This window comes from Gadus macrocephalus, chromosome 8 (genome assembly GCF_031168955.1).
Source record: "Gadus macrocephalus chromosome 8, ASM3116895v1".
Classification (NCBI taxonomy): Eukaryota; Metazoa; Chordata; class Actinopteri; order Gadiformes; family Gadidae; genus Gadus; species Gadus macrocephalus.
In genome coordinates this window covers 23,638,823-23,659,645 of record NC_082389.1, presented here as the reverse complement: position 1 = coordinate 23,659,645, position 20,823 = coordinate 23,638,823, and the positions used below count along the sequence as shown (strand labels likewise).

The window sequence follows — 20,823 nt, the reverse complement described above, 5'->3', positions numbered from 1 at the left end:
ATGAATAATTGAATGCTAAATCTTTTTATTTTAAAGTGTAACTGAACCCCCTGTTTCAGCACAAATTCAAACAATATGAGATGTAAAGAACTTTGTTGTGGGCTGTGGGCTATCCATTTATGACACTTTTGTATTATGTTATGTTATAATGAGCGGTGTTGCATATGAGATGCACCACTATATATTATACTACAAGTGTCTGAGAAGCTTAACCCTCCCTGGGACGCAGCCATCAACATCAACCACTGCCCAGACAGAGCTCCCCACATATGCTCTCTAAACTACTGCCTTACTTTAGTTACAGTGAGAAGATCGCATAGATGACAATGTTATAAAAGCATGCTTAAAACGAACCTGTAGTGGTGAAAAACCGTGGTCGGGTTTTTCCTATAACCCCAAGTTCCAAGGATTTAATCATGTCGCAGGTGTTCACTCATCACAGCTGGGAAAGAACGAGAAATTAGTGGGACAATCAAAAAATAAAAAACTTAAATGCGGCTCCTACACACCGGCCCCTAATTGTTCTATATAGAACCAATTACTTAAATTCATAAGAAAGGAGCCATACGAGGGGCAATTATCGTTGAAGTAAATAAGCACTTGATGGTTTTAGGTATATGTAATGCATAATGTCTTTAGAGAGGGTGTGAAAACATGTATACATTACATTCCTTTAAAAGGTGATCAGGAACTTTGGTCACTCTTCAGCCTCAAGGATTTGGCACAGTTTGGAAATGGGCCTCTCAAGGACTAAAGTCTTTGTCTGGAGCTTCACTCACCGCACCAGACCCCTTGCATCAGGTTTGGTCTCCAGCACTCTTCCTAATGGCCAGGACCCTCGAGGAGCGGTGGGGTCAACGACCAGGACAATCTCTCCAACATTCAGATTCTTCTTTACTGCAGTCCATTTCTGTCTCTCCTGCAGCAGTAGAAGATATTCTTGAGTCCAACTGTGCCAGAAAAGATCAGCCATGTACTGGACCTGTTTCCAGTGGCGCCTGGCATAGAGGTCGGACTTCAGGAAGGTTCCAGGGGGTAGGATTGGCTTGCCTTTCAACAGGAGGATGTGATTTGGAGTCAGTGGCTCATGGTCATGTGGGTCTGAGGACACTGTGGAGAGAGGACGGTTGTTCAGGATTGCCTCCACCTCACAGAGTAGCGTTCGAAGGCCTTCATCGTCGATGGACTGCTGATGGAGAGTGGAGACAGATCTTATGAGCCTTTCCCAGACTCCGCCATAGTGTGATGCTGCTCGTGGGTTGAAACTCCATTCGATTCCATCAGGGAGCAGGGCATCTTAGATTTTCCGCTCATTCAGTGACATCAGGGCCTTCTTGAGCTTCACGTCAGCACCCCTAAGGTTGGTTCCATTATCAGATCTGATGTGTTTAACTTGGCCCCTCCTGCAGACAAATCTCCTCAAAGCATGGATGCATGAGTCTGTGTCAAGTGAAAAAGCAACTTCAAGATGAACAGCTCGACTAGACATACAGGTAAAAATAACTCCATACCTTTTGATGGTGGTTCTTCCTCGCTTAACTTCAATCGGGCCGAAGTACTCCAACCCGACATTAGTAAAGGGAGGGAGGTCAGGTAGGATTCTTTCCAGCGGAAAATCCGCCATTTTCTGTTCACCTGCTTTTCCCCTTGCACACTGACAAATGACACATCTTGAGAGCACCTTCTTTGCTACTGAGATGCCCTGTGCAATCAGCAGTACTTTTTGCTGAGCTCTGACAGCATGTTGTTTCTGCCATTGTGGCCACAGCGTTCATGGATGAGTCAAAGGCCCAATCCCGTTTCTTTGCTCACTGTCTCAACCCTACATCTCAACCCTAACCCTAACCCTTACCCTCATAGCTCATGCTCATTGCTACCCCTAACCGATCCCCTGTCAAATGGGACAACCCTACCCTGTGACGTCATAATTTCTCCACAATGTGTGCCTTGAAAATGGCGACATGCTAGAGCCAGATGCGGATGCTGAACTAGAAATGCTTGACCCCCAACCTCCCCGTGGCCCCCTAGCAGATAACCAGACCCCTACAAGAGACAGACTGGCTGCCATTGTCTCGGGCAACGAGCAAGATCCATTGTAAAGATGTTTAACCTGAAATGGTATTTATATTTTGTAATTGGCATGTTTAAATAAAGGATTTTTTAAAGGTGGTATTAGATAATAATCGGTTAAGAACAAGAACACTTTAGAAGAACCACTTTATTTAAATAAGAAACACTGAACCACACATCTCAAAATACACACACGCATCTAAAAATACACACACACGCACACCTAAAAATACACACACACACACACACTCTCTCAGCTTTTGAGAGACTGGTGGAGAATCACATCTTCTCCACCATTCCGCCAACTTTGCCTCGCTCTCCTCATGCCTCGCCTGCTCCCTGGCACTCTCCTCTTGGAAGGGGTGTCTGGGGTGGTGGAAGAGGTGCCTGGGGTGGAGGAGCATGAGGGAGAGGTGGGGGGGGCTGGTGGCAGTGGACTCAACGATGTCCTGAAAGAAAATGAATAAGAAGGAATTAGGAATTATATGCCAGAACTGGGTGATATGGCCATATGTTATGTACAATATATAATAGCTATGTACACAATATAGTACTGCCAAAAAATACATTGATTAACCATGTAATATTACTAATATAATAGAATGTATTAGTATATATAATATTACTTATAGAATATTACTAATATAATATTATATATTAGTATAAAGCTTATTTTTAACCTGGAGTCACTAGAACATGGAAGATCTGGATATCATATGGCATGAGCCCTGCAGCCCTCCAGCCCGACCGCGGCCCGCGGTCGGGGAGCTGCCGGGCTCATGTCGTATGATATCCAGATCTTCCGAGAGTCCGCGGTCGGGCTTTGAAGCCCGCGGCCGGGCTGCAGAGTATAATTAATAAAATAATTAATAGTTAATTACAGAGAAAACACTTACATTTCTGTTTTTCCAATCCTGTCGCATCTTTTCGCCCTCCATCTTGTCTAGGATATTTCTTGATTTTCCGTTTTCTCGCAAGGTATTGTGGGAGCAAGCCAGAACTGAAGTGCTTTGAGTGTGCCCATTGAAAATCTCAATTTTGAGAGGATGTTAGCCCTCCCCCTTACCCCTTAAGCTACATTTAAACTGGTATTGGGGCATGGCTCCACGGAGCGTGAACGCGCAACAGCGAGGGGTAGGGCTGAGATTTTGAAGCGAGCCAAGTAATGGGATTCAACCTTAAGAGCAGTATTGAAACGTGTGAATCTTTGGGCAAGATGCAGGGGTGTTTTGTTTCCTCTGGCATTGGATTTGTGCAGTCGGCCACCTACTCTTAGAATGCCCTCGTCCAGCACAGGATCAAGCCTGCAGATCTTGCTGCCCTTGTGCACTCTAGGCGGGGTCATCTCTAGTGTTGCAATTTCAGTAGGGAATTGTTGTAACGTTAATTTGCATCGCAAGATAAATGTATTCCTATTTGGATTAATATAAGCTCCTCTGGGCTTCCGTAGTTCGAGTTTGACTTCCTGTTATGACCAGTAGATGTATGCCGTGATATGTGCCATACCTATAAAGTTATTAATGGTCACTACGCCTCGAGTATTCTTCCTTTATAACCCGGCCGCCCGCCTGTATTGGGCAGAAGTTACCACATATTTTTGGCGACGAGGAGAACGGGTATTTTTAGACGTGTCGTCCCGTTGTTTTTGTTGGTGTGCTCGGAGGCTAGCTAGACGGCTGGCGCGGCGGCTACATGAGCGGTGACGAGGGACCTCGAGTACAAATGGCTATATTCGGGACTATCAGTGAATTTGTGGAGGGGGAAACCCCTCCATTGACTTTTAAGAAAGACCTAGATATTTCCCATGGCATGGAAATGGCAGCTATTAATTCAAGAGATATCCAAAAAGGGAACGGAGTGCTGCAGGCAGTGGCAGTGCACCAAGTCAGGAGAGAGACTGATAAACCGGCAAGGCGGGTGGAATGTTTTCGGTGTGGAGGGGCACACTATGCAAATGACTGCAAATTCAAAGATGCTGTTTGCCATGCATGTAACAAAAAGGGACATTTAGCTAAAACATGCAGGAGCTCAAAAGGACGGGGCAAAACACAAAATTCTCAGGCAGCCACACATCACCTGGACGGAGAAGCAGAGGAAGCTCAGTGTTCCTATAACATGTTTGGAGTGGAGACAGATGAGGAACCGCCTGAACCCCATTATGCCACAGTCACGGTAGAGGTGCAGGACATCAAGTTTGAGATTGATTCAGGTGCCACAGCGTCGGTCATCAGCGAGGAGACCTACAGGAGGACATGGGGGTCTAATCTACCTCCCCTCAGGTCCTCAAAGCTCAAACTCAGGACTTATACGGGACAGCCTATACAACATTTAGGGGTGCTATTTGTGGACATTTCAGCCAAGGGACAGAAGGCAACGGCCAGGCTGATGATCGCGAAAGGCAGAGGGCCCAGTCTTTTGGGCCGTGATTGGCTTCGCAAGATCCGACTGAACTGGCATGAAATTAAGTATGCACACACAACAGAGGACGTCCTGCAGCGGTACAGGGACGTATTCAGGGATGAGCTGGGCACACTAAAGGGCGTAAAAGTGAGACTCCATGTTGACCCTGAGGCCACGCCACGTTTTTTCAAGCCCAGATCGGTGCCATATGCCATGAAAGGCAAAGTGGAGGAGGAGCTTGAACGCTTACAGAAGCTGGGTATCATTGAGCCCATCCAATTTTCCAGGTGGGTGGCCCCCATTGTTCCGGTTTTGAAGCAAGACAAAACGGCTAGGATATGGGGGGACTATAAACTCTCTAAGCTGGAGGAGTACCCATTGCCATGGGTGGGGGACCTGTTTGCAACTCTGGCAGGGGGTAAACTTTTCACAAAGTTGGACATGAGCCAGGTTTACCAGCAGCTCCTTCTCGACAAAGATTCAAATGAGTATCTCACTATCAACACTCACAAGGGGTTATTCAAATACAATCGCTTGGTGTTTGGAGTGGCGTTGAGCCCCGCCACTTTCCAGAGAACAATGGACACTCTACTGCAGGGGATTCCACATTTAGCAGTGTATTGGATGATATCTTGATCACAGGATCCACAGAGGAGGAGCATCTGGTTAACTTAAAACAGGTGCCTGGCGCAGAGTGTGACTTATCTGGGACACAAAATCACAGCTGATGGGCTCTGCCCGCTCGAAGACAAAGTGAGAGCTATCAAAGAGGCCCCCAGCCCTAAGAACATTGCTGAACTCAGGTCAATATGGTGTCGGGCAGTGCTCTCACATGTAATGGAAGACGGCTCAGAGAAGCCCATTGGTTTCGCTTCACGTACACTGACGGCAGCCGGGAAGGGGTATTCACACAGCTGGACAAAGAGGGTTTGGCAAGTGTTTATGCTGTTAAGCACTTTCATCAATACATTTATGGTCATGCATTCACAATTTATACAGACCATAAACCACTAATGAGCCTGTTCAGGGAAATCCGATGCATTCCACCGCTAGCATCAGCCAGGATACAGCGTTGGGCGCTCACACAGTCAGCCTATCAGTACACTATTGTCTACAGAGCGGGTAAGGATAATGCAAACGCAGATGCACTAAGCCGGCTGCCTTTACCGGACACACCCGCTGATACCCGCTGATTTGTGCCTCCAGAGACTATGTTTTCATTGGAGAGACTGTCAGAATCACCTATAAAAGCGACTCAGGTCAAGCAGTGGACATCCTCCTACAAGGATGGCCCAGTACGGTGGAGGAAGAGGAACTAAGGCATTATGCCAAGCGCAAAACAGAACTGAGCCTGCAGGAAGGCTGCATCTTCTGGGGTGCTAAAGTCCTCGTTCCTCCCCCTGGACGTTCACAGATCATAGAGAAAATATATGAGACTCATCCGGGGGTGTCTCGAATGAAAAACCTTGCAAGATCCTATGTCTGGTGGCCAAAAAGGGATCAGGATCTGGAGAGCAAGGTAAAGTCATGCACGCAGTGTCAGATCAATCAAAACAGGCCACTCCCATTGCACCAATGGGAGTGGCCAGACCGTCCCTGGTCGAGGCTACATTTGGACTTTGCTGGCCCCTTCATGGGACAGATGTTCCTTATAATGGTGGATGCACACTCTAAATGGATAGCAGCCCACATAATGAGCAACATTACAGCTCCCACAACCATCGACAAGCTCAGGGCAGTGTTAGCAGTCCACGGGCTGCCTGAAACAGTGGTCACGGATAATTGCACATCATTCACCAGTGAGCTATTATGTGAGTTCATGCAACAAAATGGCATTCACCCCATACGGACAGCTCCTTTTCACCCAGCCTCGAATGGTTTGGCTGAGCGGGCCGTGCAGACAGTGAAGGAAGGCCTGAAGCGGATGACAGGGGATTCTCTCAGCTCCCGGCTTTCACGTTTCCTGTTCAAATACCGCCTCACGCCACAGACTACAACTGCATGCACGCCAGCAGAGATGCTCATGAGGAGTAGGCCCAAGCCAAGGTTGGACCTGCTGCGCCCAGACATGAAGGCAAGAGTGGAGAGGAAGCAGGTGAAGCAAAAGGAGTTGCACGACCAACATGCACGAGAAAGACAGTTAAAACCAGATGACAGAGTCTATGTGAGGAACTTCAGCAACATCAGCAAGCAGCAGTGGCTACCTGGGATTATTCTTAAGCAGAGTGGTCCAGTTTCCTATGTTGTCAGGCTGACGTACGGACACGTTTTCCGCAGACATTAAGACCATGTGCGCCTGCGCTATAACACAGACTCTGAAACAGGCAGTGCCATAGGTGTTTCAGGGGTGGGACAGACTACTGAGGAAGCATGTCTTCCAGTGACTTTGCCAGAAAGAGAGCCACATGCAGAGGTGTCTGCGTCACCTGAAGAGGATGGACATTCTCACATTGACCCACAGTCTTTCCCCAACTCACCAACACCAGGTCCACCCAAAACACCCTCACCACTAGTTGTAGCTGTGGAGTCAGAGGGGGAAGTGCGCAGGTCGCAGTGTGCTCGCAAACCTCCAGATAGACTCGACACTTGAAATGAATGTGACTGTTATTCAGGTGTTTGTATTTCTTAACTGTGCTAAGGTACCAGTATATGTTCAGAGGTATGCCAGTTATAACACCATTGATATGTTTTCTGAATTTGTGGATGTTGGACTTTAAAGGGGGAGAAGTGTTGTGACGTTAATTTGCATCGCAAGATAAGTGCATTTCCTATTATGACCAGTAGATGTATGCCGTGATATGTGCCATACCTATAAAGTTATTAATGGTCATTACGCCTCGAGTATTCTTCCTTTACAACCCGGCCGCCCGCCTGTATTGGGCAGAAGTTACCACAGGAATGCTCTTCTTTGAATGTACGTGATGACTGACATTTCTGCAGTTGCAAGGTCTTTTACTTTGAGGAGCTGTCCACCAAGGTGGAACCTGAGATCTTATCCTCAACCTTTTCCTGTTTGAGCGGGCGCTGATTTGACATGAGGGCTGATCCTTTCCTCCTTTCCCAATCAGCATCAAAATCTTTCTAATTCTGAGGTACCATGCCACTGCTTTAAGTAGTCTCATCCAGTCTGAAAATAAATAAATAAGCTGGTCTGTGGTCGTTCCATTGTTCACTACTGCTGCCAAAACAGTAGCCTTTTTCCTGACCTCTGGATCATCGTCGGACACTGAACCCAATGCTTCCTCCACCGGCCAACTTTCCTTAGTGTTCCATAAAAATTCAGGGCCATGTATCCATCTCCTTTGCTCCATGAATTTTCCTGCATTCAATCCTCTCGATGAATCATCAGCAGGATTGTCCTTGCTGCGTACATGTCTCCACTGAGACAGGTCTGTATTGTCCCTAATCAGTGAAACCCTATTGGTTACATAGGTCTTGTACCTAGCATTGTCATTTGCAATGTATTTTAGCACTGTTTGGCTATCATTCCAGAAAAATGAAGGCTTTAGGTCAAGGTGTAACACTCTTCTCACCATTCGGTAATGGTAATGCTGCAGCTGCCAGCTCCAGTCGTGGCACTGTGATGTTCTTCAGGGGAAGGACTCTGGACTTTCCAAGGACAGAATTTACATGAATGACATCCTGCTTGTCATGATTTAGCTTACCGATCCATAGCCACTCTCACTGGCGTCAGCAAAGTGATGCAGCTCGGCACAGCTTGTCACTCCACAGCCCTTTGGTTTCAGACAGCAGGGAACAGTGAAGCCTTTGACCCTCTCCAGGCTGTTGGTCCATTCCATCCACCTTTCAGATACTGGCTGGGGCAAAGGCTCATCCCATCCGTAGCCTCGCTGGCAGAGCTCCTGTAGCAACTGCTTGGCTGGGAGAATGAGAGGAGCAAGAAAGCCTAGTGGGTCAAAGATGGAACTAACAACAGAGAGTATTCCTCTGCGGGTGTGTGGCTTTTGGCTTAATTTTATGTTAAATTGGAAATTGTCAGAATCTGCACACCACTGCAGTCCTAGTGCTCTTTCAATGGGCAAACTGTCTTTGTTAAGATCCAGTGTTTTGATTTGCTTTGCCCTGTGTTGTGGGAATTGATGCCAGCACGGCTCTATTGCTGACCCACTGAGTGAGCTGAAACCCACCCATGCTGCATAGTGCCGTGAGATATTTTACCAGCTGGATGGCATCAGATTCCTTGGCCACAGACTTGGCACAGTCATCGACATAAAAGTTGTGCCGGACTGTTTCAGCTACTTGAGGGGGAAAACTCATCTCTCATTGTCAGTAGCAGTTTTTCTTAATGCAAAGCTTGCAATGCTTGGGGAAGAAACAGCACCGAAGATGTGTACAAGCATACGGTGTGGCTTGGGTGCTTGACTGGTGTCACCTTGTGGCCACCACAGGAATCGCAAGTAATTGACATCAGACTTGGCTACTCTAACCTGATGGAACATTGACTTGATGTCGGACATGTTTCCAACAGGCTCTTTGCGTGACTCCAATGAGGGAATTTGTCAGGTCAGGTCCCTGCAGCAGTTCAGTGTTGAGGGATACACCCTGGTAAGAGGCGGCACTATCAAAGACAACTCTAAGCTTTTCCTTTTTAGGGTGGTACACCCCATGGTGTGGCAAGTACCATACTTTTCCCGTTGACTGTCCGAGTTCTTCCTGTGGGACCTCCTCTGCATAACTACTCACAAAGATGTCACTAAGAAATGTTTATTTTGCTCATCCTTGTTCATTTCCCTTTTTAGGCTCTGGAGGCGCTGTTCTGCAATTTGGCGATTGTCTGACATACAGACATCCGCTTTTCTGAAGGGCAATTTCAGATTGTAATGTCCATCATTCAGAACTGCCTCTTTGTCCATTTTCAAAAAAAAAATCATCCTCAATGGAAATTGGAGTTTTCTCTCATTAAAATCTTTATTGTACAGAAGCTCTTCCAGCCTTGCCACTGAAATCCTATTCACAGTAACACTCCTTACATTGCCAGTTCCATTTCTAAGTGGCCCATTTACCACCCACCCCAGTAGTGTTCTAACTGCATAGGGGCCCCCACTTTGGCTATTAACAACCTCCCATGGTTCTATCAGGTTTCGAGTATTAGTTCCAATTAACAGCTCTACCTTTGAACTAATGGTGGGGATTTTGACTTTACTTAAATACGCTCATTGCGCTAAGTCATGCTGCCTGGGGATGTTGCTAGTTTTTTCTGGCATTTCCTTTTGAGTGAAAGTGTCAGGAAGATGTGAGAAGTTATCGCTGCCCAATGCTGACACTTCATTTCCTGAAACAACATGAGTGGGAACAGTTTTATCCTGATTCATTGTGCGTAGAAGAATTTTCGTTTTCCTTCCATTGAGATTAAGACGAGTCATGAACTCCTCAGAGCAGAATGTGGCAGAAGACCCTGGGTCAAGGAGAGCATAGACCTGTAAGACTTGGCTGCCCTTTGCTGCCTTAACCCTAACTGGGAGAATTGAAATTGCGCACTCTTGGTCTCCGGCCCCTATATGACCACATAACTCTGCTGATGCACTGCCTATAACACCAGAGGGTTTTTCTGCTTCTTTAGCTTTGACGTCTTTAAACTCAATATGCAAAGCGCTTGGGTGAGCCTTCTTGCACACTTTACAAGTAATTCGCTTTTTGCATTCTTTGCTAATGTAGCCTGCGGAAAGGCATTGAAAGCATAAGCCCTTGGTCTTTAAAAAACTAATCTTGTCTCTATGCATTTGCTTTAAGAAGTCTTTGCACAAGTCCAATGTGTGCTCTGAGCTACAGAAGGGGCCAGAGGGTTCAGGCTTTGTCTCTTTTTGGGCAAGAGCAACTCTCGTGGCGTAGCTACTGCCAGATGACTTTGAAGGCTGAGACTTAGTAGGGGATTTAACCCTAAGTCTACTAACCGACTGATCCTGTAGGTTTCCAAAAATTGGATCAGCTGCTATACAGGCTTGCTTTTCAATAAATTCTCACCCTTCGTCCGTGATGTTCTTGTAGCTCATATGCCTTGTTACGCCATTTCTCCCTGAGCTTGAATGGCAACTTGAGGACAATGCTTCTCATGCTTGATATGGTGTCCAGCTCCTGCGTGTACTCCATTTCCTCCATGGCGTTGCAGCAGCTCCTGAGAAACATGACATAATCCTGTAGCATTTTAGAATCATCCGATTTAATTTGAGACCATGATAAAACCTTTTCCAAGTATGCACAAGAGATCTTATATTCGTTTCCAAAGTTATCTTTTAGTAGTTATCTGCTTTGCTTTCTGATAGCCTCTATCTGGTGACATGTATTCACAGCTCTTGACGATTCATTGTGCTTGGCCCTTAGTATATTGAATAAGGAACTGTAACCTGTCTGCATTGTCTGTTTTCCTTTCGATGTTCTGTTCAATTGAATGGATGAACGATTTTTATTCCAGAACATATCCGTCGAAGAGTTTAATGTTTCATTGGGGTAAGGTAGTCAGAAGTTGTTGTTTCATGAGCATCCTTGTCAGTTCACTTTGACTCTCAAAAACGTGGATGATGTGATTCCCCTGTGCAATCCAGTTGAAGAGGGAATTAGCCTTTGTGTCACAGTTGACTGATCTGAGCTAGCATGTGGAATTACAAGGGGAATGTCAGAGGAATAGCTATGAGATGAGTGTTGGGCAGAGGGAAAGCTATATGTTGAGGTGTGTAGCTGTTGTGACCTAATATCACTACTGGCTCTTGGACGGAAAGTAGGCCTGTCTGCACCTAAATGTTGCCTATCTGCACCTGAATTAAGCAGGGGAAATTGAACATGGGCACCTGTCTTACTCCTGACTGCTGGATCAGTCCTATCATGAGGACGAAGCGAATAGTCTAGCCTTTCCTCCAGCTTTGCTTCTGTAGCTGTTGATGCATCAGATGTGACTTGAGCTGCTTCAGCACCTAATACAGGCATTTTAACAGAATGCACAGTGTCGGATTGCACAGGGTTAGGCATATTAGTTTCAGCATTTTTTAGATCGTTGATTTTTACTGTAGCAGCTTCAATTTCTGCATCCAATTCCAATGTCTCTCTCTCTATCCTTAAATACTGTTCCTGTTCTTCTATTGCATGCTTCTCCTTTAATCTTGAAGCTTTTGCCACTAATGCTTAAAGTTCTGCCTCTGCACCGATGCGCAATGACGAAGACAATTTAGATCTAGTGGACCTATTGGACACTGAAACTGATTGGGCATCAGTGTTATCAATGTCTGCAACATTAACAGATTCAGCTGGGTCCCCCCTCCTCCTGCATGACGGCAGAAGAGGCAACCCCAACCTCGCTAGGGGCATCAGGGTCTTCTGCTTGCGAAATCCAGTTATTCACATGCGCCAGGAAAGCCATTATCTGCGTTCGTCGCGGCTTATACCATGCCTAGTTATCCTCCTTGTGTGCTTCCTCTTTCAAAAACTGTGCGTAATTCGAATGCAAGGTTTGGAATGAGTCAAGCATTTCATCAAACTTGATTAAGTTTCCTCTCACTTCATCAAGATACTCATTCCCTACCATCAAATTGTTCATAATGTTCATCCTTCGTGTAAGGTGAGACATTTTACTGGACCTGGCTGTGCGCAAACGTGCAGCCTTCTCACCGATTCCTTCCAGCGGTGACATTTCGGCTTCGTCCGAACCGTCCATTGTGCTGAAAAATAAACTTCCAAAAATAACGAAAAGTATTTATCCTCTTTCAGATTATTCGAAAGTCCCAAAAAAGATTCAAAACATTTCATGTCCTTTCCAGAAACAAAAACTAAAGATCTCAGTTGATTAAAGAAAAAATCTTAAACGAAACATGTTTTTAAATTAGTCCAATACTATATGATAACGAAAAATCCATTAAAGCAATGGTATCTTCGCTCACAAACCTCTGTGAAGCGTTCCTTTGTTCTACGTTGTTCCACACATTAGGCCGACGTTCCTTTGTCTCTAGATTAATCGAAAAATCATTGGGAAAAATCCAACCAAAGTTATTGACTGTTATTGTTATTGACTGCTTAGATCAGAAGGTAGAGCAGTTCTCTTGTAACCGTAAGGTTGCTAGTTCGATCCCCGGCTCCTCCTAGCTGAGTATTGCTGTGTCCCTGAGCAAGACACTTAACCCTAACTGCTCCTGACGAGCTGGCTGTCGCCTTGCATGGTTGACTCTGCCGTTGGTGTGTCAATGTGTGTATTAACCGATGTAAGTCGCTTTGGATTAAAGCGTCTGCTAAATGCCCTAATTGTAATTGACTGCATCTGCTCGGTATTGGCGAAAAACCGTGGTCGGGTTTTTCCTATAACCCCAAGTTCCAAGGATTTTATCCTTTTGCCACACGGAGAAAGCAGGTGATGGCATTGTTTGACGCGCAGTTTGTGTCCAAAAAAATAGTGAGAGCTTGACTGTCCAATTGGCCGTCATTTATTGTAAATAAAATATAACAAAATAAGGATGCAAAGCAAGTATCTATATCAATGTGTTTCACAAACAGAACGGTCAATAACTGTATCTGCTCGGTCACCTTCTTCCCGTCATGCACTTCCGTCACCTCTTTAAAGGGTGCACCATCAGCACCTGTCGCAGGTGTTTACTCATCACAGGTGGGAAAGAAGGAGAAAGAAAGGGTCAACCAAAACATAAAAAACTTAAATGCCGCTCCTACAGAACCAAACCATGGTTTTGGGTTCACCACCCCTTTAAACCTTTTTATTTCACTTGTTTCACTATTTCAACTTCTATCCGTATGTTGTGTTGATGATATACTTTGAACTTAAAACGGAGACAGCACCAAATAAAGGCACTTAACAAATTGGTGTGAGTTCAGATATCACTAACCATATCACACATTGATGATTGAACACAGTACCTTTGGGCTGTGAATCAAACACTCTGCTAACTGGGACAGTGACAGTGACTTTGTTGCTTGTGTCTAGTGGCCCTGGAGCGCAGGGTCGAGGAGAGCGGGAGGAGGTACTCTGTGGAAGGAGAGGTGCTGCTGCCTGGGGTGCTGGGAAGTAGGGTGCTAGGCCTGATGGAGGACAAGACCCCCCTCTGGAGCTTTGCGCTCCGGCTGAAATACGGTGTTGGAGGTGAGCGAGTGAGCCTTCTGAAGACCATGGGTTAGCTGAGATAAGACGGTAGGGGCCATTACAGCAGGGATCCAATATGTACATTCTGCTAACGTTGTCGCGATTTAATCTCTGCCCAGAGGAGGCGCGTCATCTGCGTCAGGAGTGCTACATGTCTCAGAGCTTGAGGAGGGAGGCAACCACTGACCTCAGCTCCACCATGAGAGCAGAGCATGAGTTCCACTGCTCCAACACGGCTTCGGTCAACCACAAGGTGACCACATTCATCTTCTCACAGCAAAGAACTGACGAGAATTCCTCCATTAACTGTCAATGGGATCTTCTGAATGTTCGTACATGGCTACGAGTCACTGGAACGCATTACTCTTTTATCATAGGGAGTATTAGGAACACAATTTGACCCAAAGCAACTTATAGTGTCTTTGAGATACATCTCATTAAGGTGCAGGTAGGGTAGATGTCGTGCTAATGGATGCCCATAGGAAGTGTGCAGATATTGGGGACTGAACCAGGGTCTTTTTGACTGGGAATCACCCCAACCACTACACTATCTTGTGCTACACCAATACTAATCAACCCTGGTATTTCAGTCTATGGATTGAAAGAATATTTGATGGGAGTTGGCTGTTTGGATGCGTCTCCCAGATTGTAGTGAGAAACGAGGAAAGCCACAGCCACCACCGCTCCAGCCTGGATGCCAGCTATGGTAAGCACTGGGACGAGGTGAACAACAAGCGCAAGCTACACCTGAGCCAGTCCTTCAAGAACCAGACCAGCCAGAACCACACCAGCTACACCATGGAGGTGAGCAGGCCAGTTAGCCATGGACGGAGAGTGTAGAGATTTATAGAGACATTTGAGTCACTGTTTCTTTGACAATAAGAGATGAAGTAGCACAACAACAGACTCTGTATCCAACCAGACTGATTATTGATCTTAATCATATATTCAAAATGTGTGTAATTGTATGAATTACAAACATTTTGATCTGCCTCAATCTGTTTGCTAATTGGTTAAAATATTTATCCTGAGTGAACACACTGAGATCCATCCAGCAAACCAGTTCACTCTGACAATAAGAGACTGCCTCTCTGATTTCTGTATTATTATATTAACTCGACAACGATGTTGCCGGTGTTCCCAGTTCAGCCTCCTCCTGCCAGAGAAGCACCTGAACTACAGGACCCATCTGCTGCACTCCCACCTGAGGGAGCGGGGCTCTGAGAGCACCACTCACCTCAAGGTGCACTATAACGACCTCCTGCCCCTGGTGGCCGGCCTGCAGTGGAGGAGCCCCCCCGGAGACGCCGCTCACAGGAAGTGGGAAGGTACAAAGAAGAGAAAAGGTTTTCCGTGATTGGTTGATGTAAGACATTCTGGTTCAGAAGCATTTGTGAACCAGAATGAACCAATTTGAGGAGAGAATCCCCTGGAGAGATGACTCGTGGAAGGGCGTATCTTGTTCTTGAGCAACCTTCTAGTTCAGATATTCAGTATTCAGTGCTGCAGGTGTAAGTCCCTCCCTGGCACTGCCCCCGCAGGCTCCTTCAACATGGACACTCCCTGGCTGTACGTCTTCATGGCCCATAAGCTGAGCCTGCCCCAGAGCCACACCTTGCAGCTCAGTGCTGAGCTCAGCGCCCGCAAGTGGCTGAGAGTCCACGGCCTGGCGCTGGAGGCGCTCTACAAGGACTGCGGGCGGGAGAGGGAGGCGCGGCTTCACCTGTACACGCCAACGCTCGCCTATGTCAAAGTGAGGAGCAAGGGATGACATATATTCACATCCCTCTCAGTAAATGATCCCATTTGCCATATTATAAGGGAAGGGAGGCTTAGTTCAAACTTGTATATAAAAATATAAATATATAATATAATATATACACCAATATACATCATAAATTGAATATAGTCACCTAAGAACTATGTGTAATTTAAATAGAAAACTCCCTCCATCTAAAACGCCTCACCAATGTGGTCCTCCGCCCTCCCCTCTCTCGGATAGGTGGTTGCCTGGGGAGTAGTGGGGAAGCAGGGGGTGAAGAGCTCCTGGACCCTCAGCTCCATGTGGACCCTCCCCCTGCAAGGACAGCTGTCCCTGGAGGGCAGCAGGGACCGCCATGGCCTGCAGCTCGTGTCCAGCTACGGCAGACAGAACCTCAGCCTCTCGGCGGCCCTCAACACCCTGGACAAGGTTCGCTGGAGGAGGTCAACCTAATTCTGTCTTGTGATGGTCATTGTGGAAACAGTGCGATGCCATACTGGCTATTGGTGATTGAAAAACGTTGGAAATAACACCTAGGGCCCTATTTTAACGGTCTGAAACGTAAGTGAGAAGCGCCAAGCGCAAGTAGCTTTGTGGGCGGTTCTATGGCGATGTCGCTATTTTACCGGCGCGAAAAATGACTCACAAACCTGGTGTGGTTTCTGCATAACGTGCAATAAACCAATGAGAGTGCCAGCTCCCATCCCCTTTAAGAGCCATGAGCGCATTTGAATCGGACAAGTTGATAATTTGACAGCGCGTCTGCAGTCTCCGATGAGATAGATGCACATGAATTTCAAACTTCAAATGGCTCAGTTTATGGCCAAATAATGTGGCCTAATTCACACATGGAATAAGGTTTTCTTCCACAACTTCAGAAATACTGAGTCCTCAAATAAATTTCGGCAAAGAAAAAACGTATATGATATAACATATGATATGCAGTAACTGTGGTTCTATTTAGCGATATACGCAATACATTATAAACATTGTTTCTTATCAGTTTCGTATGCATTATCGTTATCGACTTGTGTTCCTAATTTGCATGTGTCCCCCGTTAATATACATTTTTATGGACTGTATTATGCGTTACGTGTTTAGTTTGCGTTGGTCGCACACACGCGTGCCCGCATTCATTAATTCTTTTACACATACACACACGCACGCCTGCATTCATTCATTCTTTTTAACACTCACTCGTGGTAAAACAATGTTTTCCCACGATCAAATATTCATCAATCCTAAAAGTTATGGGCTAGTACACGATGTCTGTGTCAAGAAAATATGTATTTGCTGTACGGTGTTTGCAGATGCATTGATTTAAATGTACAACTTAATATCGCTGTATCAGCTGTTCTTTCCCAAATAACTTACCAAGAATGTGTGGCTAGGTAGATGAGAGAAGCAAAGTGTTTGCGCGAGGTGCACAAGCAACATTACGCATGCGCCCTTAAAATAGCATCTGAACAACGCGCCACTTGCACCAGAACACGCCTCCTCCTTTCGCCAAACCGCCCCTTGGGGCGCAAGATCCTTCCCTAATTTACAGACGCATGGCGCAGGAGGGAAAAGAACGCTCTGCGCCAGTTGCAAACTAGCAACGACACATGCGCCAGTGGTTAAGTCAATTGCGCCGGATGCAAGATAGGGCCCCTAGTGCGCTAACCCTGTAGTCAATACACCTTGAATCCAGGTTTGATTCTGATTAAAGCACCTGCGGCCGTATGCTACATGTTATTCTGTCTCTCAAACAACCTTTTTACTGTTATCACTGATGTTTTGTGCAGGGCTCCACTAACAGTGCTGTGTTGCTTTCTCTCCCGTCACTGTCGACTGACATGATTTAAGAACTTGAAAAAGAGCCAAGTGGTGGTGAAGATGGTATTCTGGGAGCCCAAGAGCTCTCCCACAGAGCTGGAGTTTGAAGGAACGGTGGAGGAACTGAAGAAGGACCCGAGAATGTACCAGAAAACTGCAGTTTTGCTGCTCAGGTCTGCAATTAGGAATTTTTGATTGTAATGTTAAGGATACGGTCCAACTGATTGTAAAAACTTCAACATTTCCTACAATAGGCAGCCGTTCCAGAACTTTCCCCAGAGTTTACTCCTTCGCCATACGTTCACTGTTGACCACTTCAAGGACCTCTACATCTTAGAGTCCAGAGCGGGTTTTCATAGCAGTGGCGAGGTCATTCACACACTCACACTGGGATACAAACCACCAAGACCTTTTGTGAGTTTAGAGCAACATGCCCAAATCACAATGATGGAATTGTACTTATTTTTGAGCTTAGTCTGGAGGAACCAATCTTTCATATTTAGACATACTGAGCTCATCCTTTCTTTGTTTGTTTCAGGTTCGCTCGGCTCTGGTGCACCCATTCAGCTCTTACATGCTTCCAACTGACTCGGAGCTATGCTTAACCATGTTCAACAACCAGGTAGCCCATCAGCAATGAATAACTCATTATTAATCCAGTCAGAGGACCCAGTGGTTGATGCCCACACCCTCATCCCCCCCAGACCCAGAGGGAGGTTCAGGGGAGGCTCCGGGTAGGAAGCAAGGAGAAGATGAACTTCAATGGGCAGCTTCTCCAGAAGCCTGGACAGAGAGGCATGAGGGTCCGAGCCAACCTCACCCACATCCTCCAGGTAGACCAGCCCAGAGGAAAAATCCTATCGAAATCTGTTTTAACCATACATTACAGCAAATATACAGAAAATATGCTTTGGTCACATGATGCTACTGTTTAAAGAGCACCTATTATGCTTTTTTGACTTTTATGACCTATAAACATTATAATGATGTCATGTTTAACCATACTAAAGTGTCAAATAATGACGTACATGCATTTAGACGTATTCCCTGCTGACCGTCTGGGGTGGCTGTGCAGAGCGCTAAACACTAGGGACGCCGGTCGCGATTCACTTGTTCAAATTTCCGGGATTTATCTACGTAGAAAAATCTGGATTTTCCATGTATGGTAGTGCTGCAACATGCTCTTCCGGAAGGTAACCAATCACAACGGAGTGGGGTAGGCAGGAGGGGGGCCAGAGGGCGGAGAAGGACGAAGCCGAGTGTTGACAGGGAATGTCGAAAGCGCCCAGATTAGAGGAAGAGTTTCCCGAAAATCTACATAGTTTCTTGTGCTGTGATTCGTGTCAGGTTGCTCTATAGGAGTCATTAATAAGAAATTAAGACCAGAAAAGTAGTATAATAGGAGATCTTTAATATTTGAGCAGACAATTTAACTAAATATCTTTTGAATTCAGATATCAGATGTCACTAACAAGGGGTAGGGGTTAACGCCTCGTTTCCACATACGTATGTTTTTCGTATCCGTGCTTCCGTAAATTTACGGAAGGAGTCGCTAGTGTTTTACGTACGGGCATGAATTTATTTACGGACAAAAGATGTTAGGAGGAAACCGATGGATTGCTTACTCCAGGTAGGAAATGAGTCCTTAGCCCAAGTGAAGGAGTTCAAGTACCTCGGGGTCTTGTTCGCGAGTGAGGGTACTATGGAGCGTGAGATTGGCCGGAGAATCGGAGCAGCGGGGGCGGTATTGCGTTCGCTTTACCGCACCGTTGTAACGAAACGAGAGCTGAGCCGCAAGGCAAAGCTCTCGATCTACCGGTCGATCTTCGTTCCTATCCTCACCTATGGTCATGAGGGCTGGGTGATGACCGAAAGGACGAGATCGCGGGTACAAGCGGCCGAGATGAGTTTTCTCAGAAGGGTGGCTGGCGTCTCCCTTAGGGATAGGGTGAGAAGCTCAGCCATCCGTGAGGAACTCGGATTAGAGCTGCTGCTCCTTTACTTAGAAAGGAGTCAGCTGAGGTGGTTCGGGCATCTGGTAAGGATGCCCACTGGGCGCCTTCCTTGGGAGGTGTTTCAGGCACGTCCAGTGGGGAGGAGACCTCGGGGAAGACCCAGGACTAGGTGGAGAGATTATATCTCAACACTGGCATGGGAACGCCTCGGGATCCCCCCGTCAGAGTTGGTCAATGTGGCCCGGGAAAGGGAAGTCTGGGGCCCCCTGCTTGAGCTGCTCCCCCCGCGACCCGACCCCGGATAAGCGGACGAACATGAGATGAGACAAAAGATGTGGGAGCGTATGATAATGGCCGTTTTTAGGAGACCGGTACTTTGGAACATGAGGATCGACATATACAGAGATAAAAACAAAACCAACCAGGCTTGGAAAGAGATCGGTGAGGAGTTTGGCCTGCCAGGTAGGCCTACTTACAAGTTTTGTGAAAAACAAAAAAAAACTTTCATACGGTATCTCCGTAAAACGACGGCGAAAGTTACATTTTTTGAACGTATATTCCGGACATACCGGACAGAAATTTTACGGAGGGGAGGAGTCTCGGAGGAAAAACTGACATTACGGAGAATCACATAGGAATGAATGGACTTTCGGTCGGAGACGGTTGGATCGCATACGAGAATGTACGTATGTGGAAACGAGGCGTAAGGCCTGATTCCACCGGACGCGTTACGGCAGCGTTACGGCTGCGGCACGTCTTGGCCGCGGTCACCGCAGCAGATAGGTTCCACTCTAATCAATGAGACCATTTCCACCGGGCGCGGCTGCGGAACGTCTCAGCAGCGTCCCAGGAGCGGCTCGCCGTGCCGTAGCGCTATCATTCCGTAGCATTTCTATTTTTGCCGCAAGCCGTTGCTGAACCGCGTCAATTTCAACAGAGCAGATCGAGCAGGGCAGGAAGTGAAAAAGTAAAAGCCATAGAGCATCCGGTCAATATAATATAACACAATCCTTAGCTCATGTAGCCTATCACAACTTCCCATCAACATTATTACGTCATGACCGGTGGCACCAGGTCAGCAGTCAATCAATCAAAGGGTCTCAAATTATCCTTTTTATAAGGACAATGTCAGAAAGGACAAAGCCTGACATTTAATTGCAGTAGTTTTGGGAGTGGAAGGTGAGTACATTAGGTTTAGGATTATCGCGTGATCTCGTGATCTCGCGTGAATACAGCTGGCTCGCAAGGCAGCGCTGCGCTGCCGTAACGTGCCCGGTGGAAATGCAAGCAGGGCAGAGTCGCAGCCGTTCCGTGCCGCAGCCGTAAAGGCCCATTCACACCCTACGGTAAATACGGATACGGACCGTTTCGTCCGGTCCCGGAGGTGTTTCGTCCGTAAATGGGTCTGTCGCCTCTGAGCTTACGAATCCGGAGTCCTCCGGGAGAACCGGAGCAATACCACCGGAAGTCGAGGCGGCAGTATAGAGTCAAAAGTCAGACCATTCGCGAAAATAGATAGAGTAGTATAATATCTGATATGTATAGTATATATATATATATATATATATATATATATATATTGTATTTGACGTTTTGTACTTATATTATACTATATACCTGACATTTTTATTTTATTGTTTATTGTTATTGTTCCCCTGCTTTAGCAATGAGTTGTAACTGGTCATTTAACAACATTTTGAGGAGATAATCTGCGGGTTGGTGAGGGG

The 20,823-nt window shown here is 46.4% G+C and overlaps 1 protein-coding gene across 1 annotated transcript in view; it reads left to right on the top strand.

The window, feature by feature from the left end:
* Positions 1–20,823, top strand: part of LOC132463666 (uncharacterized) — a 193,248-nt gene that overhangs the window by 21,969 nt on the left and 150,456 nt on the right. The window contains exons 25-34 of the mRNA XM_060059966.1: positions 13,406–13,561; positions 13,681–13,814; positions 14,207–14,365; positions 14,706–14,889; positions 15,103–15,314; positions 15,564–15,752; positions 17,172–17,314; positions 17,396–17,555; positions 17,680–17,763; positions 17,846–17,974. Of these exons, the coding sequence (XP_059915949.1) occupies positions 13,406–13,561; positions 13,681–13,814; positions 14,207–14,365; positions 14,706–14,889; positions 15,103–15,314; positions 15,564–15,752; positions 17,172–17,314; positions 17,396–17,555; positions 17,680–17,763; positions 17,846–17,974 (1,550 nt within the window). The remainder of the gene's footprint in view (positions 1–13,405; positions 13,562–13,680; positions 13,815–14,206; positions 14,366–14,705; positions 14,890–15,102; positions 15,315–15,563; positions 15,753–17,171; positions 17,315–17,395; positions 17,556–17,679; positions 17,764–17,845; positions 17,975–20,823) is intronic.